The 26,836-nt window shown below is 37.8% G+C and overlaps 1 protein-coding gene across 2 annotated transcripts; it reads right to left on the reverse strand.

Annotated features, from left to right (window-relative positions):
• Positions 1 to 5,504: 5,504 nt before the first annotated feature.
• Positions 5,505 to 20,100, reverse strand: ZMYM1 (zinc finger MYM-type containing 1). 2 transcript variants are annotated; one of them, XM_068964711.1, is made up of 9 exons: positions 20,005 to 20,100; positions 18,748 to 18,820; positions 18,293 to 18,542; positions 12,631 to 12,805; positions 12,328 to 12,540; positions 10,260 to 10,413; positions 9,197 to 9,280; positions 8,982 to 9,024; positions 5,505 to 8,395 (listed from the first exon to the last, which is right to left on the reverse strand). In XM_068964711.1, the coding sequence occupies exons 1-9, from the start codon at positions 20,098 to 20,100 to the stop codon at positions 6,118 to 6,120; spliced, it is 3,366 nt and encodes a 1,121-aa protein (XP_068820812.1). In that variant the 3' UTR covers positions 5,505 to 6,117. The 2 variants fall into 2 exon arrangements, with proteins under 2 accessions (XP_068820812.1, XP_068820811.1); XM_068964710.1 differs by having other exon boundaries at positions 9,197 to 9,355.
• Between the last annotated feature and the right edge of the window lie 6,736 nt (positions 20,101 to 26,836).

The following is a 26,836-nucleotide window of genomic DNA, read 5'->3' on the forward strand; positions in this document are numbered from 1 at the left end:
GCTAGGACTGGGAGAGGAAAAAAAAAAAAAAAAAAGTTGAAATTAATACTTAGCAGCCTGATAGAGTCCTATGGAATGGAAATTCAGATATCTGAGGATGCCTTTCTTAGCACGTGCTAATATCAATTAGGAAGTACACAATGTCTGACTGTATTACTGATATTAGCATAGGTAATCATTAAGGTAATATTCTAATTTTACTCATTTAATACTCGCAAAGCTTTATCACCTCTTACATTAATGCCTCTATTAATCTGGTTATCTGAACCTTATTCTAATAGATTCCTCATGTAGGATTCATGGAAATAATGTTCTATGAGTTAGAACGCTATTGTTCTAACTATTGATGGTAGCCTGTGGCTTTCTATGCTTGAAAGTCCATTTGGTTGGATATAAAATCCTGTTTGGGTACTTCCCTGGTTGTCCCGTGGTTAAGATTCTGTGCTTCTAATGCAGCGGTGCGTGGCTGATCCCTCATCAGGAAACGAAGATCTTGCATGGTGTGACCCCACCCCCCCGCAAAAAGAGAAAAATCCTAAGTTCATGTTACTTCATTATCTTTTAACAGTGTCACTATCAAAAAGTATGAAAATGATCAGATTTATCTTCCCTATAACTGACCTCCTCTTGCTTTTGTTTGAGGGCCTGGGCTCCCAGGGACTTTTTCTTCTAAAAAACCCTTTCAAAGTTGTTTCATTCTTTTTTTTAGGCCATGACTCAGTACTGGCTATTCTGGGTCAATGTTCCTAGGTGTACAGTATGTCTTTCCAATATATAAAGTATTTCTAATTTCAAGCAAGTTCTCTTGATTCAGTGTATCAGCCAGAGTTCATTCAGAAGAGAAGCCATACTAGTTATCTGAACAGAATATAAAAACATACTAAGTATAAATAGGTTACTGAAGGGATAAAAAGAGAACATCAAGATATCCTGGTGGTGGTGTTTTAGTAGCTAAGCTGTGTCTGATTCTTTTGCAACCCTGTGGACTGTAGCCCACCAGGCTCCTCTGTCCATGGAATTCTCCAGGTAAGAATACTGGAGTGGGTTGCCATTTCCTTTTCCAGGGGATTTTCCCAACACAGGGACCAATCTGTGTCCCCTGCTTGGCAGGCAGATTCTTTACCACTGAGCTACCAGGGAAACCCAAGGAGAGAGCAGCTAATATGCTGAAATGAGAGAATAAAGAAAGGAGAAGAATTAGAAGAACCTCGTGGAGCTGAAAGTTAAGACAATGAGGAGGCATGATGCTTGTGCTGGTCTCTGAGCTTGGACCTAAGATCAAGATCCCTGAAAAGGGGCCGCTTGTATCTCTGACAGTAGGCATGATGAAAGTGCTTCAAGTGTTATAAAAACTGCAACCTGATTCAGCTGAGGCTAGGGAAGGAAGTGCTGGATGTAACAGCACTGGCTGGAATAATGCTCACAAGAATCACAAGCAGATATAAAGCCCACAGAAAGCAGACAGGATGGAACATGATGCTGTTTCCTTCAGACCTGCATTCTCCTTCTAGTGACCCCCTACTGGCAGAGGCTAATACAGCTAGAACAGAAATGGGGTTAGAGAGTCCCCTATTTCGGATATGACTGAAATGACTGAGCATGCACTTACTTAGAGCAGAGACGTGCAGTGTTCCAGCTTCGTCACAAGACTGAGGATAGAAGGGTGGCTGTATAGACAACAGCATAATAACCTGCACCAAGGTTTTAGTATCTGCTCTTGATCATTGCTTTGGATTTCTTTGCAGACTTCTTTTTTAATGGATATCAGGTTTTCAATGAGGTATCACTCTTCTCGATTTAAAACATTTTCCTTCTTTCCATCTATTTCTCTTAGGAATTATCAATTGCTTATTCACTTCTGAGTTCCTTCTCATTTTCACTTTGACTTTTATTCAACTTCTAATACTTTCCTGAATTCTTTGCATTTGTTTTCATACCTTTTATCCACTCATCTGAGCATTTCTAATTCTAGTTTACATTGTTCTTGTACAATTTTACCATTTAACCTTTGTTTGAAACAGTAGGTTGTTAAGGATTTAGTTTTATATTCTTATAATTTTCTATCATATTCCACAATTCTACTGATCAGTTTTAAATACTATTTTAAAAGGGACAGAATAACTTTTCTATCCTTGAGGTTCATGAAATATATTATTTTCTCAAAGTGACTAAAATAAATGACCTAGTTCTGACAGCTGCTTCGTTTCTCCCCCACTTCACTCTGTTCTTTCCTTTGCCCCTATTGTCCATTCCTGCTGAAACCGGTGTCTAGAGCCGGCAGTTTCTCCTCGAAAAGGTTGTTTTGGAAGAAAACTTACATTTGTTAGTTTCAAGCCAAGTTTGGAGTTTAGCAATCCTCTTAAACACCTGCATATTAGCAGCTGCAGGAACCTTCACTTTTTGCAGCTGCTTTGAAACTGGCCTGCCACACTTTCCTGTGGCAATGTTTTGGGAGATCCCCTTTTCTCAAGGCCATCAGATGTCCCATTGCTTTTTGCCCATGACCTTCCACACAGATAGCTGGCACTACTCAGGTTTTACAGCTGCTTTTGAGTTTGTCACTGTCTGCTCTTAGTTTGGGATTGTGGGGATACCGTGTCACCAAGACTTGCTACAGATGCCATGCATAGATTTTTGCTTTTATGAAGGAATCTGGGAGATTGAGAGTATGCAGCTACTTCTGTCATCTTCTATACTTCAATGTACTCCTGGTAGTGAATTTTTAATTTAGAACATCTGTGATAATAACTTATAAAAGGTAGTAGAACACAGGGATTAGAAGCATGAGTTTTGGAGTCACACTGTCTTGGTACAAATCCGAGATTCACCCAACATTTACTAATTATGTGATCATTAACTTCTATGAGTTAAGTTTCTTCCATAAAACGACTGGTCGTGAAAAGTGAAATAACAGTAAGCACTGAGAAAAGTACTAAGGTTATATAATAAATATTCAACAAAAAAAGTGCTTGTTCTTTTTTGCCTTGGCTGCACTACAGACTATGGGATTTTAGCTACCCAACCAGGGATTGAACCTGGACCCGCAGCAGCAAAAGTGCAGAGTGCTAACTACTGAACCACCAGGGATTTACCAAGAATCCCATTTTAATTATTGTAGTTCTCATTTTCCTCTTTTTTAGTTCTAAATTTTGTATTACTGACTTTACACTACTAAAAAGTAATATAACATTTGGAAAAAAACACCCAAGGTCTTGAAATCACAAATGCAAACTGCTAGAAAATAATGAAAATGAGACAAACGCATGGTAGGCAAAGGAGACTTCAGAGGAAAGGTCACAGCGTTAAGCACGTTTGTACAAAACAGAAAGAAATGAAAATGTATGCAATAAGCATGGAACACTAAAGATTAACTCCCTTCTATTAAAGCAGAAATCAATGGATTTTTTTTTTTTAAAGAGTAAAGTGACAATATTAAATGTTGGCAAGGATGTGGAACAACAGATACAGATATTACAGAGTAGAAAAATGGTTCAACTAGGAGTCTAATGCACAGTCTTGACCCATCAAGTCCACTTCAAAGTTAAGTACCTTAGAACAGACCTTCCCAACTTGTGGGCCACTGAAGAGAGAGTTGGACCACAAAGGCAGAGTGCCCAGGAATTGATGCTTTAGAACTGTGGTGCTGGAGAAGACTCTTGAGAATCTCCTGGACAGCAAGGAGATCAAACCTAGTCAATCTTACAGGAAATCTGCCCTGAATACTCACTGGAAAGACTGATGCTGAAGCTCCAACACTTTGGCCACCTGATGTGAACAGCTGACTTATTGAAGATTCAGACACGACTTGGCAACTGAACAACCTAAGTGGCCTCAGCTCTTTCAAAGCCTCATCTTTTATCTTATGCAGCATAAAAATATTTTCTGTTTTATCATCTATCTATATGAGTTGCTAAGCAACCTCCTCTAACATCTAAGTTTCATGGGAGTCAAGGCCTTATTGTATTCTCTGCTGGATCTCTGCCGCCTAGAATAGTGTCTGGTGTATCATACATGCTGAAAAAATATTTGCTGGATGTACAAGTGTATACCACATACACAAAGGATCACTGCAGCACTATAAAAATACAGAATCAGATGATATAAAATGCCTATTTAAATAAAGGATGAACCTGTATGTTCATATAATGGAATGGGGAAGGGGACAACAGAGGATGAGACTGGCATCATCCATTGGTTTGATGGCATCACTGATTCCATGGACATGAGTTTGAGCAAACTCTAGGAGATGGTGAAGGACACGGAAACCTGGCCTGTTGCAGTGCATGGACTGCACAGTCAGACAGGACTGAGCCACTAGACAAAACCAAATTCAGCAGTTAGAATGTGTCAACTAGAAATCCACGTATAAATCTCAAAGTGAAAAAGGCAAACTCCAGAAAGATAAGTAGAATGTAACTTAAAGTTTTATATAAAGTTTACAATCAGGTGGAGCAAGGCTATGTATTAAGTATAAAATTATACATGCATGGGATGATGCACACCAAGCGTAAAGACAGAAAAAGAGTTCTATCAGAATTATTCCAAAAAATAGTCACATTCTTATAAAGTAGATTAGGAATTCCTACTGTCCTCCAGCTATGTGTCAACCGAAACCACAGCAAAATTTAGTTTTAATGTTTAAATGTGAAATTTCACAGAAAAGGAAATTCAAATGAGATTTAATACGATCCCTATCAAATTACCAATAGCATTTTTCACAGAACTAGAACAAAAAATTTCACAATTCATTTGGAAACACAAGACCTTGAACAGCCAAAGCAGTCTTGAGAAAGAAGAGTGGAGCTGGAGGAATCAACCTTCCTGACTTCAGATTATACTATAAAGCTACAGTCATCAAAACATTATGGTACTGGCACAAAAACAGACAGACAGACCAATGCAACAAGATAGAAAGCCCAGAAATAAACCCATGCACCTATGGGTACCTTATTTTTGACAAAGAAGGCAAGAATATACAATGGGGCAAAGACAGCCTCTTCGCCTCTTCAATAAATGGTCTGGGAAAACTGAACAGGTATGTGTAGAAGAATGAAATCAGAACACTTCCTAACACCACACACAATGATAAACTCAAAATGGATTAAAGACATAAATGTCAGACCAGAAAAACTATTTTTAAGTGAAAACAAAAAACTCCACTGAGATTTCATCTCCACAGAGATTAGTATCAGTCAGTTTAGTTCAGTTGTGTCTGATTCTTTGTGACCCCATGGACTACAGCACACCAGGCTTCCCTGTTCATCACCAACTTGCAGAGTTTACTCAAACTCATGTCCATTGAGTCGGTGATGCCACCTAACCACCTCATTCTCTGTCGTCCCCTTCTCCTCCTGCCTTCAGTCTTTGCCAGCATCACAGTCTTTTCCAAAGTCAGTTCTTTGCAACAGGTGGTCAATATATCATTATTCAAATGACACTTTGCAATGATCAAAATGTTTATTAATATTTAATAAAGATTTGAGGAAATAGGCACTCTCACATTGTTGGTGGGACTATAAAATGATACAATCCTTACAGAAAGCAATTTGCCAATATATATGAAAAATAAAAATGTGTAAATCTTCTGACCTAATAGTTCCAGTTTAAAATTTTACTTTATAGCAACTCATGTGCAACATGACCTATGTACAAGGTTATTAAATGCAGCAATATCTGCAATTGACATAGACTGGAAAGAAAATGTTTATCAGTAGGGACTGCTCCAATATATTATGGTACCTCCATACAATTAAATCTTATGTGGTTATTAAAAAAAGACTCAGAAACTCTATGGACTGATACATGGAACATGACAAAAATGTTATGTTAAATGAAAAAGGCAAGCTGAAGAACAGTGTGTATTGCACAGTACATTTATGACTAAGTATTTCCAGAAGGATATTTAAGAAAAACAGAGAATACTTGTGGGAGGGGGAAATGAGTATTTAAAAAGGGATGGAGCCTTTTCACTATGTATCATTCTATGTCATGAATTTTAAACCAAGTAAATGCTACTGATGAAAAACCTTTTTTCTTAAAAAGACAAACATCTGAAATAAAAACTGTAATATACAACAGAAATAAAAATTCTTTCAGGTGAATTCAAGCTAGCAAGTACTATATTTCTTTCACCTGAAGGATAAACTTTTCCACAATTCCATTGAGCCTTTCAGGTTCCATCAGTTTATCTACCAATTCCTGCTCAACAGCCATTAGGGCTAAGCCACTAAGCTTTTCTTGTCCCCTGGTACGACATAAATATGTTTTAAGACGAGACAGTGTAGAAAATGAGTTTTCAACACTTGCTGAAGTAACTGGCCAAGACAAAGCAACATATAATAGCTTTGATATGCAAGGAATATTATTGTGAAGACCATGCTGAATAAATAAATGGCCAAGATTGCTGAAGTTGATAAAATCATATTCCAGGACAAAGTTGAGCTTTGCATAGTGCCGATAAAATCTAAGTTCTGGGATGATGTCTGCATCAAATTTATAAAATTCTTGGACCTCTTTGGCTGTTGCTTCATTTAAGGGTTCATTCCATTTAAGTAACAGTTCTGAAATTTGCTTCATTTTACAATAATCAAACTCTAAAAAACACAATTTTAAATTTTGCAATACAGTATCCAAGCCTTGGTAATAAATATTAACTTTGTATTGTTCTTCTGTGGAGGTAGGAAAAAACATACTGTCTGAATTGCCAGGATCTATAGTTTTCTGAATTTTTCTTCTTTTTTGAAATGAAGGTCTTTCAACTTCAAAACCTTTACAGGTTATTTTTTGACATATTTCCTCTGCTCCATCCCAGATAGTTTTGAAATAAGTATCATTTCTTTCAGATGATAAACACTCCAAAATTGCTTCTATTTTTGAAGACAAAGAAAAAATGTCTATTGTTTCACTTTGAAACTCTTTGGAAAGAATTCCTATAACACTTAGTATTCGATAAAGAAATTTCAAACAAAAGATAAATTCAAATTTAGAAACCAATGCCAACAAATCACTCAATTCATCAGCTAAACTTGTGTTTGAAGAATGGTTTGATAGAACTTCTAGCGTTTCAATGATTTCTGGAAGACCCTCAATCACAGAGAGTAATGTATTATCACGGACTGTCCAACATGGTTGTGATGTGTGTTTCTTGCATGTTTTGCTTTGACTCAGCTTATCAATGTTTTGAAAATTTACCGACATTTCCCCATGAATAGTGTTGAACAAAGAACTGAGAGTATTTAGAGCACTTCGGAGCTCTTTTACTTCTTTACAAAACCTAATCACAGCTAAATCCAAACAATGTGTGTAACAATGCAGGTATAAAGCTCTTGGCTCTTCCTTCTTAAATTCTGCTGCAATTTTTTTAAATTTTCCCTTCCAATTACTGGTGCTATCATAGGCCTGGCCTCGTAGTTTACTCAAATCAACTCCAATCTGCTGCAGGTAAGCTTTGATATTCCTGTGTAAGTTGGTCCCAGTCATCTCTTCAACATCTATGAAACCCAAAAATCTTTCTTTAATTAATACAGCCTTTGATGTTTTCTGTGGGTATCTTACACAAACTGAGAACTGTCCTTTAGTGGCACCATCAGTTGTCTCATCACATATTACTGAAAAAGCTGAGGTGACATTGATCTCATTTACAATATCTTGCAATATTTCAGTCTTTATTATTTCAATAATATCATTTTGAATCTGTGTACTATTGTAGAAGTCAACTTGTGAATTCATAAGTTGAAATATTTCTTCTCCTTTATCCTTTGCTCGGATTTCTAACAATTCTAAAAAATTGCCTTTATTCACAGATGAAATAGACTGGTCATTTCCTCTTAAGAATAAACATTGCTTTCCAAGAAATAAAATATTTTCAATTATAAGCTTTAGGTACTTTTTATTTCCTTCAATCTGCTTTGAATGACTAGATAAACTGTCATTAACAGCTTCATCACAAAATTGGTATTCTCTCCAAAACTGCAATGACTTCAAATGCATTTCACTTTTTTCATGCTTTCTGAATTTTTCCAGAGTTTTTTTCCAATGGGAAATTCCTTGCGCTCTAAGTGACTCTCTTCCATAGTTAAATTTTTTCTGGCAGAACAACTGGCATGAATAACAGAACATAACATCCTTTTTAATACTGTTTTCTAATCGTTGAAAATAAGATTTTTTAATACTTCGTGATTTACCTTTAACTTTTTGTATCTTGGATGTAAATTTTGGGTGGCGTAGTCTGTCACTTTTTTTCGTGGATTTCATATTGTTTGTAGCATCTTGGTTTAACATATGATCTTTTTGTTCTTCTGTATTTAAGGCAACCGAATGCTGACTGACTACAGATGATGGTGGTGAGAGGCTTGGCTGTTGTACACTATTACTTGATTCACTGGGTGAAACCTTGGGAGAAAAAGACAACATTTGTTTGAACAGTTTTCAAACAGTTAATTAAAGAGGGAAACATTAACAATTGTTATAACTCAGTATTCTTATTAACAATTTCAAATCAGACTTGAGATCTAAGAACCTGAATGTGAATACCAAAAGGTGTTTATTGCTCTGCTTTTGGCTCCAGGATCAAAACAGGAATGAATATGTTCAAATACACATATAATATGTTTACAAAAGGAAAGCTTAAAAAAGAAGGCAGTTAGTAGGCTTCCCAGTGGTGAAAAATCTGCTTGCCAACGTAGGAGACACAGGTTCAATCCCTGGTCCAGGAAGATCCCACAGACCGCAGAGCAATTAAGCCTGTGTGCCACAACTACTGAGGCAGAGCTCTAGGGCCTGGGAACCACAACTACTGAACTGCACTTGCTTAGAGCCTGTGCTCAACAAGAGAAGGCATCACAGTGAAAAGCCCACACACTGCAACTAGAGAGCAGCCCCCACTCACAGCAACTAGAGAAGAGCCCATGCAACAAAGACCCAGCGCAGCCAAAAATAAGCAATTAAAAAAAGGCAGCAGCAAAAAACAATTAAAAATAAAACTTACATCCTCAATGACATTTGCTGTTACTGAAGAAACTGTACCTGTTAAAGCATAAATTCAAGATCTTACACCATAATCTATAAAATAGTATCATTAACTACAATTACTTATTTCATATTAGACAACTGAAAGGAAACTTAGAATAAAGACAGATTCTATAATCAAGTATGGCAAAACAGTGTATATGTCAAATATCTTCACATCGATTTTTACCTTGTAATACATCAGAGTTCACAATGGGCAGGGCATCATGAGTATCTGCCAATGACACTATATTGCTTATAACTGGAGTTGCATCTTTCTTTGGAGAAGGGAGATTCGTTGAAGTATCATATACCACTGAAACATTTATTGATAAAAATGAAAAGATTTCTTATAAACCAGGCAGAAGCAATCAATCAGAAAGCACTGTTTAATAACAACAATCTCAATGAATAACATAAGTATCTAATAGCTTTAAGTATTGATGAATATTGGAGTACTTTTTATTAGGGCTTACAGATAGCCAGGTTCTTTAGGATAACATTAATACCAACATTAAACTGATAATTTACATTTTTCATATCTTTTACGTTTGTGCAGTTTCTTAGTCCTTTTGTATTATTTGCTTGAAGTTTCAAGTAAATCTTTACTGTGAAATTACCCACAAAGAACACAAAAAAGATTCCTATAGGATCTCCTAACGGTATCATTTCTAACCATTCCAGGATTCATCAACTTCAATATGAAGGAGCTAGGTTAGTATCTTGCAGAAATTTCTATAATAAGTCCACCTGCATGATGCATAAGCCCCAGGGGAATTATTCATTCCACTGTCTATGAAATTAACACTATTGGTCCCATGTGAGACTCTTTGGTAGAATGCATAGTTGGCTCTGGATTATCTATCCCTTTCTATTAGTGAACATCAAAGTATTTTCAACTAGCTCTGCTTCATGTGAAAAATGTAACTCAGAGCCTTGTTTTTATAAAGCAGGGCTAAGTAGAAGATTCTGTATTCTAATACAACAATCTTTACAAGTAAATATTAAATCTTGTGATGAAGTGGCCTTCCTTTCATGCAAAAACATTGGAAAATCTTTCTTTGAAACAAGTTTTAGATTCCCACCCCCCCCCCCCCCCCCCGCTTCCTCCCCACCCTCCCAGGCCTCAACTCCAGCCACTACCTGTTTTAAGTCAGCTTAATTTGGCAAAGAATTAAAGTTATAAATTAAGGGAAAGCAGTAATGTTGTTCAACAGTTACTAGATCTTTGATAACTATTGAGCAAATAATACCTGTAGAAGATTCCATCTTAGCTTTACTATAAGCAGAGAAACAATTAATAGAGCAGAAAAGCTCTGTCTTCCCCAAGTCATTGGTAGTCTCAATCATTTCATCTGTGGGCTTCAATGATTTGCAAAGAACAGATGGAAGTGATTTGGCTGGTTTCTGTTAAGAGAGTAAAATAACGTTCAGATTCCTGCTCTATGACATATACCCACTACCACTGCTTAATTGAAATATAATAACAACAAAGTCACATTTTTGCACTTTCTTAAAAACCAGAAAAAAGGCCCTTATAGGTTGAAATGACTAAAATGAAAGGAAACGGATTAATCTATTAGATAATTATTTGTATTATTTGTTAGGTATATTAATAGCAATAACAACACATATGCAAGCAATGAAGTGGTCATAAAAGATGTTCTTCATTCCAAGAAATCAAAACCAACTTCATAAATGAACACAAGTCTTAATAATTACAGATCCTTCCCCAATGCCGACTTGCGCATCAACCAAGGAAAGCCTTCCACTGGTGCTAAGGAGGAGTCAGAAAAAATTGCCTAACACACATTACAAAATGCCGTGGGAATCACTGTTTTCTAGTGTAACTTCATGGTAAAAATTGCAAGCATATTCTAAGAAAGTTACATACAAGCAGTGAGAGGTACAGAACATAGTGCCTTCTGTAAGCAGTTAAGTGTGCAAAGGAAAAGGATAGAAACTGAGAGGTTCACCACCTACTCTTTCTGGTGAAATGGTTAGTTAACACTAACAGTAATGAAATCAAACAGCTTTTAGGCGTACAAAATGCAAAGACAAATACAAATAATAGATTTTCTGTGAAAGAATGTTAGCAAATGAACAATGTAACAAAAAAACAGTATAATTTTGAAAATTACTATTTTTGTCCTAAGGTGTGAGTTTTCATATTTTGAGAAATGTAACAACTTACCAATATTTAATATTAACCAACAAATAGTGATATAATTAACATATTACTCATGTGGGAAAGCCAAGACTTAATCTAATTCCTGACTACAGTTCACTAACAGTATGGGTTTTCTCCATTATCAAAATCATACAATACCTTAAATGTAGCATGGCATTGTGTCAGACATGCCTTTTAACTCATCTAGCCAAATCGGTTGTACCCTATCACACATGCTGAATAACTGAATACTCAAATATAGGTTCTTAAAATGGGAGGTCTATTTACTGACTGTGAGGGGTAAAGAAAGAAAAGAAGGAATGGCGTTAACTGCTTTCAGACAAAGTTCTATGCCCTTTGTTCTCCCATTTCTGGTCCCAAGGTAGGATACTTTCATGGTGTGGGAATTCTGCCACAGAAAAGCTGTGGCTCCCAAATGACCTATTTGAATTGTGGCTTGTTGAGACTCCCATCTTCCATTGCTTGTTTTTAAGGAAGCACTTACAGGGATAGAGTTGTATTTCAAAACAGTATCTGAATATGCAAGACGTGTGACAGTCCACCTCATGAAAGGGACTCAGAACACTAACTGTGTTATCTCAAACCAGCAGAGCACAGCCAGCTTCTCTGCTCTCAGAGCCACACATCCAAGGCTCTCCTATCAGAAGTAGAGGATTATTTCTCATTGGTTTACTGCCTACTAGGATTCCTGATTCAGAAAAGCATGTGACATTCTTGAGTCATCTTTCAGCCTTGCTTATGAGGTATAAGAATTAAATATATGGAATTAAAAATAAAAAACATTTTTGTGGTTGAGTCCTACTGACCAATAGGCTATTGTTATTGCTGCTATCTAGTTTATAAATAAGCTTCCTTCTGCTTGCCTTTCCTTCAAGGTAAGGTGATCACCCTGAGATTCTTCAGGAAAATCTCCATGCATCTTTTATAATGAATTATTGTGTAAAAAAGAACTATTCTTTTACCTCTTTCATTATCTTACCAACTAAAAATTAGTACAATGGTACTAAAATCTATACCCCCAGTTTCCTAAGGTGGAAACAGCCACAGGCCAACTAATGGGAGTCAGCTGTCCCATTTCTCACTTGAGTCTTGTACAATCAAATTCAAAATGAAGTGATCTTTTTTCATACCTGCTTATGTGCCGTAATACTCTTTGAACTATTTAAGTAATGAGACTGTCCTTCCATTTGAAGTATATGAAACATACTAGAGCTAGTGGAACAGTAAGCGCCACAATTCTCACAACAGTTCATGATGAGGTTGTTAGCGGAGTGAAATTTTGAAAAACAGGCATTACAGCAAAGACTATGATTCACACTCTGGTATTTCACTTCGTACTGAATCTAGGATTAAAAAAAAAAGATCCAGTAAAAGCTCTGATATTTAAGCAGAATATTCAGAATCCCTAAAGGTTAAGAAATATTGCAACTTACAGCAGTAGTCTTCTGACACACGCTGCACTTGGCTGGAACACTATTAGTACATATGGTAACAACTGGCTTTCTTTTTTCTTCATATGATGAAAGACAAGACTGACTGCAAAAAGTTTTGCTATTGGTAGTATCTTCCAGCTGAATACTGATCACATCCTTTAGATTTAAAATGTCTCTAAAAGATAAACAACAAGGGCACCATTAAACTTTACCGCAATTATTTTTTCTCTTCATAACCTAAACCACTCCCTTAAATAACTCTCTCCTCTTGTTTCATATACCTGAAGAACTGTGAAACAGTAGAAACATAAACCTTGAAATAAGAAAATCTGAATTTGGTTTGATCCCTGGTTGGGGAACTAATAAGATCCCACATGCCACAGGGCAAGGCCAAAAAAAAAAAAGTCAGAATAAAAAAAAAGGAGTAAGAACTAAATAAATTACAAAAAAAAAAAAAGCAAATGTGATTTAAAAATACTGCATAATGAAACGACAACATTTGGAAGTCTGCATACCTCAGGGAATCAATATTTTCCAAATGATGATAATATGCAGAAAAAATCATTTGCAGGTAAAAGAACCATTCTAAGTACAAACAGACCACTAAATTTTCAGGTGACAGTACAAAAAATTCACTGATGTGGTTTCAGATTCCACATTACAACTAACATTTAAGAAACTACCATTCAAGTAGTATCAAAAAAAATTTACAACTATCTCAAAACGCTAAACACTCCTCTCTCTTTCAAATATTTATTTGTAAGGTCAGATTTTCTTTAGACTTCAACCAAAACAACATTTTGTAACAAACTGAATGCAGAAGCAGATATGAAAACCCAGCCAGATAGTAAAGCAGTTTGCCATACTAATAAAACGATGTTCACTAAATTTTTAAAAAAGCTGTTTTCATAAAAAAGACTTATATCAACATGCACTATTTATTGAGTTAATAATTAAATAGTTAAAAATTCTTCAGTTTACATTTCCAACACAATATATATATAGCTAGATGTAATCTACATAAAATAAAGATCTTTGGGTCTTCAAAAATTGTTGCGTGTAAAGGGATCCAGAAACCAGAAAATCTGAGAACTGCTACTGCAGGACAAAACGAAATATCTGGCTACCTAGATCCTTCAGAATATCAATCTTTAGAGATAACAGTTTTCCAAATGAAATACTCCTGAAATCAACACTTTAATACCCCAATATTAACAAATTTTTAGGTATAAATCTTCCTTATGACGGGGTTATGTCCAGATAAACCCATTTTAAACTGAAAATATCCTAAGTTGAAAATGTACATCTAACCCATAGAACATCATAGCTTAGCCTAGTCTACTTTAAATGTGTTTAGAACACTTACCTTAACAACCTACTGATGGGTAAAATCACCCTACAAAAAGTATTATAAAGTGATGAATATATCATATAACTTAATGAACATGGTACCAAACGTGAAAGAATGGTTGCAGGGGTACATAATGATTTTAAGTTTATTAGTTGTTTATCCTTGTGATCATGTGACTGATTGGGAGCTGGGGCTCACTGCCGCTGCCTCCCACTGTGAGAATATCATACTGCATATTATTGTACTAGCCCAGGGAAAGATCAAAATTCAAAATTTGAAGTAAGTTTCTGCTGAATGTGTATTACTTTAGCACCACTGTAAAGTCAAAAAATCATCATGGAGAACCACTGGAAGTTGGGGACTATCTGTACTATAAGCTTTCTGCCTCCTTAAACAGCACCAAAATAATATGTCAGTTTTCATTATCCTAACACCAGTCATTTTACTGGTTTAAGCTGTAGCTCTAAATGCAGTATCTGAGTTGTGACAAAATTTTTTTCTAGGATTCACTGTGTTCCTAACAGTGTTTAGGATTTGGGCATACAAAGATGAATATAATCTAGTCCCTAATGTCCAGAGGTTCACAGTCTAACTGGAGCAATATCTATTCTTTAAGAACATTATTTTATGAAAAATGTTTTGGGAGTTATGGACACTAGGAAGACACAGAACATGGAACAATTATCTGGGTGGCAGGTGGGGGAAAGGAGAGGAAGGAATGGTATGGGAACAGATCAAGGGTACAGATATCTGAGGAAGATTTTTCAGATAGTAAGAAATTAGCCAGAGGGGAAAGAAGGCAGAAGAAACTACACTGACTGGCTTTTTCTGCTACTAGCATACTAGATTGCTGGCTTCTAATATACTACGGCCTTATTTAAAAAAAAACAAAAAACAAAAAACCATGGGAATTTCCTGGCAGTCCAGTGGTTAGGACTCTGTGATTTCACTGCCAAGGGTGACAGTTCAATCCTTGGTCAGGAAACTAAGATCCTGCAAGACATGTGGTTCAGTCGTGTCCAACTCTTTGCGACCCCATGAACTGCAGCACGCCAGCCTCCCTGCCCATCATCAACTCCCGAAGTTTACCCAAACTCATGTCCATTGAGTTGGTGATGCCATCCAACCACCTTATTCTGCCCTCCCCTTCCCTCCTGCCCTCAATCTTTCCCAGCATCAGGGTCTTTTCAAATGAGTCAGCTCCTCGCATCAGGTGACTAAAGTACTGGAGTTTCAGCTTCAACATCAGTCCTTTCAATGAACACCTAGGACTTATCTCCTTTCAGTTCAGTTCAGTCGCTCAGTCGTGTCCGACTATTTGCGACCCCATGAATCGCAGCACGCAAGGCCTCCCTGTTCATCACCATCTCCCGGAGTTCACTCAAACTCACATCCATCGAGTCAGTGATGCCATCCAGCCATCTCATCCTCTGCTGTCCCCTTCTCCTCCTGCCCCCAATCCCGCCCAGCATCAGAGTCTTTTCCAATGAGTCAACTCTTCACATGAGGTGGCCAAAGTACTGGAGTTTCAGTGTTAGCATCATTCCTTCCAAAGAAATCCCAGGGCTGATCTCCTTCAGAATGGACTGGGTGGATCTCCTTGCAGTCCAAGGGACTCTCAAGAGTCTTCTCCAACACCACAGCTCAAAAGCATCAATTTTTCGGCACTCAGCCTTCTTCACAGTCCAACTCTCACATCCATACATGAATACTGGAAAAACCAAAGCTCTGACTAGATGGACCTTAGTCGGCAAAGTAATGTCTCTGCTTTTCAACATGCTATCTAGGTTGGTCATAACTTTTCTTCCAAGGAGTAAGCGTCTCTTAATTTCATGGCTGCAATCACCATCTGCAGTGATTTTGGAGCCCAAAAAAATAAAGTCTGACACTGTTTCTCCATCTATTTCCCATGAAGTGATGGGACCAGATGCCATGATCTTTGTTTTCTGAATGTTGAGCTTTAAGCCAACTTTTTCACTCTCCTCTTTGACTTTCATCAAGAGGCTTTTTAGCTCCTCTTCACTTTCTGCCATAAGGGTGATGTCATCTGCATATCTGACATTATTGATATTTCTCCCGGCAATCTTGATTCCAGCTTGTGCTTCTTCCAGCCCAGCGTTTCTCATGATGTACTCTGCATAGAAGTTAAATAAGCAGGGTGACAATATACAGCCTTGACGTACTCCTTTTCCCATTTGGAACCAGTCTGTTGTTCCATGTCCAGTTCTAACTGTTGCTTCCTGACCTGCATGTAGGTTTTTCAAGAGGCAGGTTAGGTGGTCTGGTAGTCCCATCTCTTTCAGAATTTTCCAGTTTATTGTGATCCTTAGGTATGGCCAAATAAATAAAGGGTCATCTTTCCAACATGATTTAAAATGTCATTTTCAAAGCTATCTTTCAGTTGGCTCATGAAACAGAATAAAAACTACATTGACTCTAACACAACATTGTAAATCAACTGATCTTCAAAAAAAAAACCCTACATTGACTCAAAATAGATTTTAAATCACTGCTATTAAAAAAACCTCATTGGTAACTGGTAATCAGCTAAAAATTCTGAGAAGTACATATCAATACAAGATAATAATGAACACAGATGAATGTAGAATAAAAAGTTCTGAAAAAAGTATACGTTATTCTGAACAATGGATGGCCTCTCCTAGCCTAAGCATCACTACCTTTCCACCAAACCTATTAAGTACTTTGTATCAAAACATTTTTATTCCAAATAAAGTTAAAACTTGTTTTTTTGTTCATATTGGATTTCTTTGCCTTAAAGAACAACTTACACACTAAATCTTTCCTGCTTCAGCCTTTTCAATCTGCCTGGGAGCTCTGCTGAAGATGTGTAACAGATAAACTCCAAACACAGGAACATGATACCTTAACTTCTTAGGGCCTCAGTTTCCTCAAAACCAAAAGAAAATGTTTGAACAGGATGATCTCTAAAGTCCCTTCCAGTTTTATGATTCTGCAGAGAAAGAAAGCATGCTGAAGAGAATGCCATACAGCCCACAGCAAAAAAGAAAAAGAACAAAGTACAGTGTTAAAAGGTTTACAAAGCACAAGAGAAAACGTAGTAGAATTCTGGGGAGGAAGATGAAGCCAGGGCTAACTTCTGAAGCAGCAGCCAAATGAGGAGCTAAAGCAACCAATGTGAAGAGTTTGTGAGTTTGTTCAGAAAATACCACTGATAGTCAACATTTCCTGGGTTCTTATTACATGCCAGTATTGTTCTGGCTGCTTAAATATATTATTGAATGATCATCATTCTTATGTACACTTAACAAGACAGATGGGAATACAAAGAAGTTCTCAATGTTGTTTGAACTCTGGCATGTATATGAATCACTTGGGGATAAACGCAGTTCTGATTAATAGGCCTGGGGAAACCTGAGACTCTACATTTCTAACAGGCTCCCAGATGATGTTGATAAAGCCACTCAGGGACCACATATAGTATCAAAATGTGAACTAAGGAAGCAAGATTCAGATCATGGCAATTTGATTCCAAAACAAGGTACTATTTGAAAGGCATTTAGTTATATTTGGTGGCAAAACTGGTGGCTCATATATTCTCTTGTTCTGAAACAAAGAACATTTAAAATGTTTAACACTAGCATTTAATGAGAAATAACAAACCAGATTTATAATACCATATGACTCTCAAAGCACTGAACCTTTATATATCTCAGTGTAGAGTTCAAAATTCTGGATGTTATGAATCACTATTACTTCTTTTCTCCTTACCTAAATTGTCTCACATAAGTAAAAAAGTTAGCAAAAGAGAACCCAATAATAGTTCACAGAAACCTTAAGACTACATACATACACCTGTGTTTACTGAAGGCCATTAAATTTTTTAAAGGAAAATTATGAAACAACTTCACTTGCCACTACAAGAGAAGCATTATAAAACTTTACTCCTTGGAAGGTCAAAAAGTAACTTATTATGATTAATTTTTTAGTAAGTTACTTTCTATACAGTTAAATGATAAAACAGAATGGGCACACAGTAACCCCAATTGTAGAGAATTTCCAATGTAAAGAGGAAAATAAGTTTTGGAAGTCACATTATTTAAAGGTAAAGAGAAACACAATTCCTATCGTTTTAATTTCTGCAATTCTCTTAATAAACACACACACAAAAACTACTTCTGAACAATCTATTACAGGAACCAAAAGCAGAAGCAACTTCTTTACCCTAAACCAAGGTGATTACTTCAGAAAAAAACAAAGAAAATTACAACCAACATTCTGATCAAGATCTATGTACGGAAGTAAAAGAGGGCATAATTTAGAATTATATACTTTGAGCAGTTTGAACAAGTTCTCTTCGGAAGAGCTGGTGAACTGACAGATGAAATGTATTCAGTGATGCATGGTGTGGAGCAGAAAAGCTCAGTAGAACCTTTCCTCTGATAAGCAGTTTGTCCCTTTTGAAAAACTTTTTTACAACCAGAACAGGAAACCTGAACAGCTGTGGTTGAAATTGAAGGAAGCATCTTATTCATGCCAGATGATGCCAGAGAAAGCTGAATGCCTGTAGTGATCTGAGGAGCTATAAATACAAAACAGGAAGGAAAAAAAATTAGTATTTATATAAAATTAAGTATGTATTCTTTCACTATCTTTTAGAGGTTACTTCTTCTGGACTTGAAACCCAAAACAATCAATGCACTATTCAAGGGGATTCTAAAAAAGTAGAATAAACTGGCCATCATATTCGTCAGAATAAATATGATTAACTTAAGTAATTCTAGTACTACCGTCTGAAAACGCAGAGTTGACTTTCAGGTCATTCTCCTGAGTTTTGGGCTGCTGGGCTTGACAGTACTCCTAAAAAAAAAAAAAGTTGAAAATAATGAAAACCATCAATCAATCAATAGAAGATTATATATTACGCTGAAGTCTGTTCAGTGAATTGTATTATTGCATTGAACCATGGTATATAAGTAAATATTCCCTTTCTGGTGACTTCTGGCTGGTAACACCCACTAATTATTACAGTATTTTCTACTGTACCTAGATACAACTTTATAAATTTTTGTTAACATAGTCCCTCAGCAGCTACTACAAAAAGAGGGTAGACATATTTGAATGTTCAAGAATTGAAGTAACAGGTATTTCCTAGATGGACAATATTATTGCCCATTGTCATCCAACGGGAGTCATACCCTTTACTTGGTACTAATTTATGTTATTTCTAAACAGAATACTTGGAGAAGGCACTCCAGTACTCTTGCCTGGAAAATCCCACGGATAGAGGAGGCTGGAAGGCTGCAGTCCATGGGGTCGCTGAGAGTCAGATATGACTGAGCGACTTCACTTTCACGCACTGGAGAGGGAAATGGCAACCCACTCCAGTGTTCTTGCCTGGAGAGTCCCAGGGAGGGGGGAGCCTGGTGGCCTGCCGTCTATGGGGTTGCACAGAGTCGGACACGACTGAAGTGACTTAGCAGTAGCAAACAGAATACTAGAAGTAAATTTAAAATGAAATTGCTTTTCATTGTAAATTTCAACAGGTTCATATACAGACAATCTAAGGAAATTTAGCCCTGCTTATAGCTTGACCTAATTTATCCTTTATAGGTTCTTTAGCATTTGATAAGTCTAAAAAAGTTCAATGATAAAAATGAATCTAATTTGGATAAACAAAAATTCTAAGTACTTAAAATGTACTAAATAATTCTATTACTTAATATAGTAGCACAAAAGCATATAGTTATTTGTATTGTTTCAAGTTAAGAAAAATGAAAACAAATATGTGCTAACCTCAGATAGACCCATAATACCTTAAGCAATCTTTTTTTTATTAAACCCAATACCCACATCCAAACAGTCCATCTTTCTCTCACATTCTTGCACATGCTTATTATGGCACTTAACCACACATTCTACATTACTTGGTCAATTGCTTTGGGGAAGAAATTAAGATTTTCAACCAATAAACTAGCATCTGCATAACTAAAATTTTAATTAAATGCTACCCTAGAAAATAGAAAATAAGGTGAAATATTTACCTGAGTATTGTCGGGTTCTACCTTAACTTCATCTAGCCTCTTCACTTGTGTTGCCACTGCCTTGTCACATTCACCATTTGTTGGTGATTCTTTCATCTCAGTATCTGATGCAAAGAAATCCTCTAGTTCCAAACTAATGGGTTTTTTCCTTGGGAAACTGTTTCCTAAAATAAATTAGGAACTGATGAAGAATCTGATTTCTAAAAGTTCCCTCAAATATAGTAATTTTCTGGAGGCACAAAAGGTTCTTTCACAGTACCCTTCCTTCGTCCATTACTCTGCAATATAGCTTTGCTTTTTACACTTCTCCAGTAAATAAACTTCTATGCCTTATTCTGGCATAAAGACTAGTCTTCTCTACTGCTATTCCCTCAAGCGCCCCTTCCCCTGATTATTGGTTCCTCTCATGCTCAGTCACTCAGTCATGTCCGACTTTTTGTGACCCCATGGACTGCAGCCCACTAGGCTCCTCTGTCCATAGTATTTCCCAGGCAAGAATACTGGAGTGGGTTGCCATTTCCTCCTCCAGGGGATCTCCCCGACCCAGGGATCAAACCTGCGTCTCCCGGTTCCTTTCACAGAAGCATTTAAATACATTAAAAACAAACAAACAAAAATCCAATTTCTAAAGCTACTGCCTTCCCTCTAACCAATTCTTCTCTTGTCTTTGAAATTCTGTCCCTCCTTGACTCATAAGTCCAAGACCTATTTCTCCTCCAACCTCTTTGCCAGTCTTTTTCTCATTTACTTCATCTCCTTCTAAATATCTGTGTTCCTCTAAGCACAGTTCCTCAGGACTCTTTTCACTTGCTCATGGGCACAATCTGGGATTCAAGTATCATCTATATGCTCTTTCCCCCCTATATACCTCAGCTCTAGCCCAGGTAACCAACTACCTATTAAATATCTCCACTTCAATGTTCCAGGCATTCCTCAAATTCAAGAGACTTAAAACTATATTCCTGGGCTTCCCTGGTGGATCAGTGGTTAAGAAATGTGCCTTGCAATGCAAGGGACACCAGTTTGATCCCTGGTCCAGGAAGATTTCACATGCTGAGGAGCAACTCAGTCTGCTGTGAGCCACAACTACTAAGCCCATGAGCAGCAACTATGGAAGCCTGCATGCTGCAACAGGAGCAGCCACCGAAATGAAATCAGAAGCCCTTGCACGCACAACAAAGAGTAGCGCCCCTTCTTCACTACTGGAGAAAGCCTGCATGAAGCAATGAAGACCCACCACAGCCAAAAAAAACCAAAAAACTTAATTCTCGTATTATCCCCATAAGCCTGCTTTATATATGTCGTCTTTCTTGGGAAATGGCTTTATGGTATATACCCAATTTACCAGGCCAGAAATCTAGGTACAGCCATAAATTCCTCTTCTCCCAAAGTCTCACATCTAACCACCAAATTGGATCAAATGATTGTCTTGAATCTATTTTCTCATTATACTTAATGCCTCCTCCACCTCCCATCAATTCCTTTTTGGTAAATAGTATTAAGAAACAACAAGCCCAAGATGGACTTATTTGTGCTAAGTCCCATCAAGACTTAATACCTAACTGAACTGCAGTTTCAGACTCTCCGAACAGTGAAATTTTAAGCCAGTCAGTTAATTTCTTGGTCAGCACTAATGAGGTAATCTGTCCAAAACATTGTCTGAAATAGTCTACTCTTTTAGCTTCCTTATCCTACCTTCTTTCTGCCTATAAAACCTCCCATCTTATACAGCTCCTTGAATATCCTGCTATTCACTAGATGGCATATTGACAGATTTCTGAATCAAACCGATTAGATCTTCAAATTTATTGGGTTGAATTTTTTTTTAACAGTAGCTAATATCCAAAATCAAAATATAAAAGACTGTGTGCATTTAGCTTAAAAAAGAACTCCCATTTTATAACTTTTGAGGAACTACAGGAGCCTTTTGATCATGCAAAGCAGACAGATTATAGAGTCCCTGGAGAAAGAGAACCACATATGGCTTTCTTGATGTAAGAGAACTATTTTGGCCTAAACCATTTGTGATCTAAGCCTGGCTTCAATGCTTGCCCTTCAGCAGGTCTTAGTAATTAATAATCTTGCTCATGGTGGTGGTAGCTGCTCAGTCATGTCTGACTTTCTGCAACTCCATGGACTGTGGCTTGCCAGGCTCCTCTGTCTGTGGAATTCTCTAGGGAAGAACACTGGAGTGGTACCCATTCCCTCCTTCAGGGTAGCTTCCCGACCCAGGGATCAAACCCAGGTCCCCAGATTCTTTACCATTTGAGCCACCAGGGAAGTCCAAAATTAATGAGTTGAACTAGATAATCTAACACCAGTGCGTGTGTGCTAAGTCACTTCAGTTGTGTATTACTCTGTGACCCTATGGACTGTATCCTGGCAGGCTTCTCTGTCCATGGGATTTCCCAGGAAAGGATACTGGAGTGGGTTGCCATGCCCTTCTCCAGGGGATCTTCCCAACCCAAGGATCAAACCCACATCTCTTATGTCTCCTGCACTGGCAGGCGGGTTCTTTACCACAAGTGCCACGTGAGGCAATGCTGAAACAAGGGAGGAGCAGTCAAGAAAACAACACTGCCGCCATGGGGTCAGGGTCCTGGTTCCTCAAGGGAATAATACCTTTGAGGTCCACAGGAACTAAGGCTCCCTTCCAGCTGGAGGGTGGGAAGATGATGTTGACCCTCCAGACTTCAATCAACTAAACCTTGGGCTCTGTTGACCTTTGTTTCAGTTCTATGCTGAATTCTTCTCTGTTCAAACCCCTTCGTGAATATCCAAGTACCCTTAGTTTAAAGAAGAAGGAAATGGCAACCTACTCTGGCATTCTTGCCTGGAAAATTCCATGGACGGAGGCGGCTGGTAGGCTACAGTCCATGGGGTTGCAAAGAGTCGGTCATGACTGAGTGACTTCGCTTTCTTTCTTCCACTTTAGTTTAACACTTTCCCAGTTTTGCTGTTGGGGAGACAATGCTTTGGGTGAGCTCCCCAGTGTTCTCCTTACTTGCTGCGTGTATATGTGCTCAGTCTCATCCGATTCTTTGCTATCTCGTGGACTGTAGCCTGCTGGGCTTTTCTGTCCATGGGGTTTCCCAGGCAAGAATACTGGAGTGGGTTGCCATTTCCTTCTCCAGGGGATCTTCCCAACCCAGGGATCAAACTTCCATCTCCTGCCCTAGCAGGTGGATTCTTTACCACTGAGCCACCAGGGAAGTAAGTAATAACAAATATTTCCTTCTCCCAGTATTTGCCATGATTGTGTTTATTGGCTTGACAACCACAAAGAGGTAAACCCAGTTTTCAGGCAACAATTGTTCAGTCCCAAGGCCTCTATTTTCAAGGACAGACTGATTCCTTGCATTCTCCTTGTTTCCTTGTATACTAAGTAGCTTCAATCACGTCCAACTCTTTGCCGCTCTATAGACTGTAGCCTGCCAGGCTCCCCTGTCCATGGGATTCTCCAGGCAAGAATACTGGATTGGGTAGCCATGCCCTCTGCCAGGGAATCTTCCTGACCCAGGCATCAAACCTGTGTCTCTCTCTCTTTTTGAACCTGCATCTCCTACATCTCCTGTGTTGGAAGGCGGTTCTTGGCCTATTTTTCATTTTTCTTGCAGCTGCCACCTCTAATTCTAACTCCTCTGGAACTCTTTCCCTTCCTAATCTTCACTGCAGAGGACAAGTCTCCTGGATTCCTTTTCTTATATCACCTCCATGACAAAACGAAACTCTTTGCTTTACAAATGATTACGGAGAGCAAGAGAAAAGTAAAACAGACAAGGTTAAGTCAACGTTCCTCCTGGAATAATTCCAGGTCTATGGTTTTATACTGAGTTAGTATGTTGAAAATTCCCAAGTTCTGACACTGTCTTTTATTTTTGAGGTTGGAACTCAACCACCAACCTCACCCTGATCTTCAGCTTTCACTGTAATCTCCTATCTCTAGGCAGAAAATTAAATAAGGCCTCACGGTGAAGTGCAATAAAAACTCATACAGCCTCTGCTCAGTCCATTTGAGCATTATATACAATCAGTAGAGTAAAACTTGCTGGAAACTAACTACTAGATTGTAGATCCCCCTTCACTCGAAAGTAAATGTGCTATATTAACTTTAAAGATCAATTAAAAATAGAATATTGAGGGATTCCTTCAAACATGTCAGTCATTATACAGGCAAAGAATAGAAAGTACCTTGAAAATGTAACTAATCTAATATATTTGAGACAAAAGAAAATGGTACATAACACTTCTTTACCTACTACAAAAAACAAAAAGAGCAGAAGACACATGAACAACAAATTCATTACTTCCTTTCTCAATAAGATGAACAAAGGAGTAACAAGTCCTAGAGACCTCTTTTTAACATATCCCATCCATCTTCCCGAACTGGAGCTAAACCACATATACACTGGAGACTATTAATAGTCACAGAATAAATGTGGAACATCTTCCTGCTAGTTAATTAAACAAATTTTAATTTAAACCAAAGAGGGATAGATTATGAAGCAGAAAACACATTATTTTTAAAAAACATGAGTATCAGAAAGAGAGTAAACAGGACTTCCCTGGTGGTGTAACAGATAAGAATCCGCCTGCCAATGCAGGGGACATGGGTTCAACTCCTGGTCTGGGAAGATCCCACATGCCAAGGAGCAATGGGGCACATGAGCTGCAACTACTGTGCCTGTGTGCTGCAAAAGGAGAAGCCACTGCAAGAGAAGGCTGTGCACCACAACAAAAGAGCAGACCCCACTCACCACAACTAGAGAAACTCTGGGTGAAGCAACCAAACTCAGTGCTGCCCAAAGTAAAAAATAAACAAAGTTACATTTAAAAAAAATCCCATTTGATATGACGGCAACCCCTTCACAAAACTCTAAGGAATAAATTTAACCAGGGAAGTGAAAGACCTATACCTTGAAAACTACATAACATTGATAAAAGAAACTAAATATGATTCAAAGAAATGGAAGGATATCTCATGACCTTAGATTTGAAGAATACTGTTAGTGTCCATACTACCTAGAGCAAACTAAAAATTTAAAATTTAATGTAATCCTTATGAAAATACCCATGACAATTTTCACAGAACTAGAACAAATAATCTTAAAATTTATACAGAACCATAAACACAAACAACAACATTGGAAGCATAATACTTCCAGACTTTAGACTACATTACAAAGCTACAGTGATCAAAACAGCATGGTACTGGCACAAAAACACACATAGCTCAGTGGAACAGAATAACCCCACTCACATATGGTCAATCTATGACAAAGGAGGTGCGAAAACACAGTGGAGAAAAGAGTCTTTTCAGCGAGTGGTGTTAGGAAAGCTGGACGGCTATATGTTAATAAGAGAAATTAGAACACTCCCTCACTCCATGTACAAAAGTAAACTCAAAATGGTTTAAAGACCCAGTTATAAGATGCCATAAAACTCCTAGAAGGGAACACAAGCAAAACATCTTGGAAATAAATCATAGCAATATTTTCTTAGATCAGTCTCCCAAGGCCAAAAAAAAGCAAAAATAAACAAATGGGACCTTAACAAACTAAAGAATTTTTGAACAGCAAAGGGAATAATCAATAAAACAAAAAAACAACATACAGAATGACAGCAAATATTTGCAAATGATGGCTTAATTTCCAAAATATACAAACAGCTCATACAATTCAATATCAAAAAACACCAAATAACCCAATTAAAAAATGGGCAGAAGACAGCCATTTCTCTGAAGAAGTCACATAGATGGTCAATCAGGTCAGGTCAGTCGCTTAGTCGTGTCCGACTATTTGCGACCGCGTGAATTGCAGCACACCAGGCCTCCCTGTCCATCACCAACTCCTGGAGTTCACTCAAACTCATGTCCATTGAGTCAGTGATGCCATCCAGCCATCTCATCCTCTGTCGTCCCCTTCTCTTCCTGCCCCCAATCCCTCCCAGCATCAGAGTCTTTTCCAATGAGTCAACTCTTCGCATGAGGTGGCCAAGGTCTGGAGTTTCAGCTTTAGCATCATTCCTTCCAAAGAACACCCAGGACTGATCTCCTTTAGAATGGACTGGGTGGATCTCCTTGCAGTTCAAGGCACTCTCAAGGGTCTTCTCCAACACCACCGTTCAAAAGCATCAATTCTTCGGCGCTCAGCTTTCTTCACAGTCCAACTCTCACATCCATACATGACCACAGGAAAAACCATAGCCTTGACTAGACGGACCTTTGTTGGAAAAGTAGTGTCTCTGCTTTTTAATATGCTATTTAGGTTGGTCATAACTTTCCTTCCAAGGAGTAAGCGTCTTTTAATTTCATGGCTGCCGTCATCATCCGCAGTGATTTTGGAGCCCTCCAAAATAAACTGACACTGCTTCCAGTATTTCCCCACCTATTTCCCATGAAGTGATGGGATCAGATGCCATGATCTTTGTTTCCTAAATGTTGAGCTTTAAGCCAACTTTTTCGCTCTCCTCTTTCACTTTCATCAAGAGGCTTTTTAGTTCCTCTTCACTTTCTGCCATAAGGGTGGTGTCATCTGCATATCTGACGTTATGGATATTTCTCCCGGCAATCTTGATTCCAGCTTGTGCTTCTTCCAGCCCAGAGTTTCTCATGATGTACTCTGCATATAAGTTAAATAAGTAGGATGACAATATACAGCCTTGACGGACTCCTTTTCCTATTTGGAACCAGTCTGTTGTTCCATGTCCAGCTCTAACTGTTGCTTCCTGACCTGCATGTAGGTTTCTCAAGAGGCAGGTCAGGTGGTCTGTAGGCACATGAAAAGATGCTTAACATTATTCAGTTCAGTCGCTCAGTTGTGTCTGACTCTTT

The sequence above is a fragment of the Capricornis sumatraensis genome, chromosome 2, assembly GCF_032405125.1.
Source record: "Capricornis sumatraensis isolate serow.1 chromosome 2, serow.2, whole genome shotgun sequence".
Lineage (NCBI taxonomy): Eukaryota > Metazoa > Chordata > Mammalia > Artiodactyla > Bovidae > Capricornis > Capricornis sumatraensis.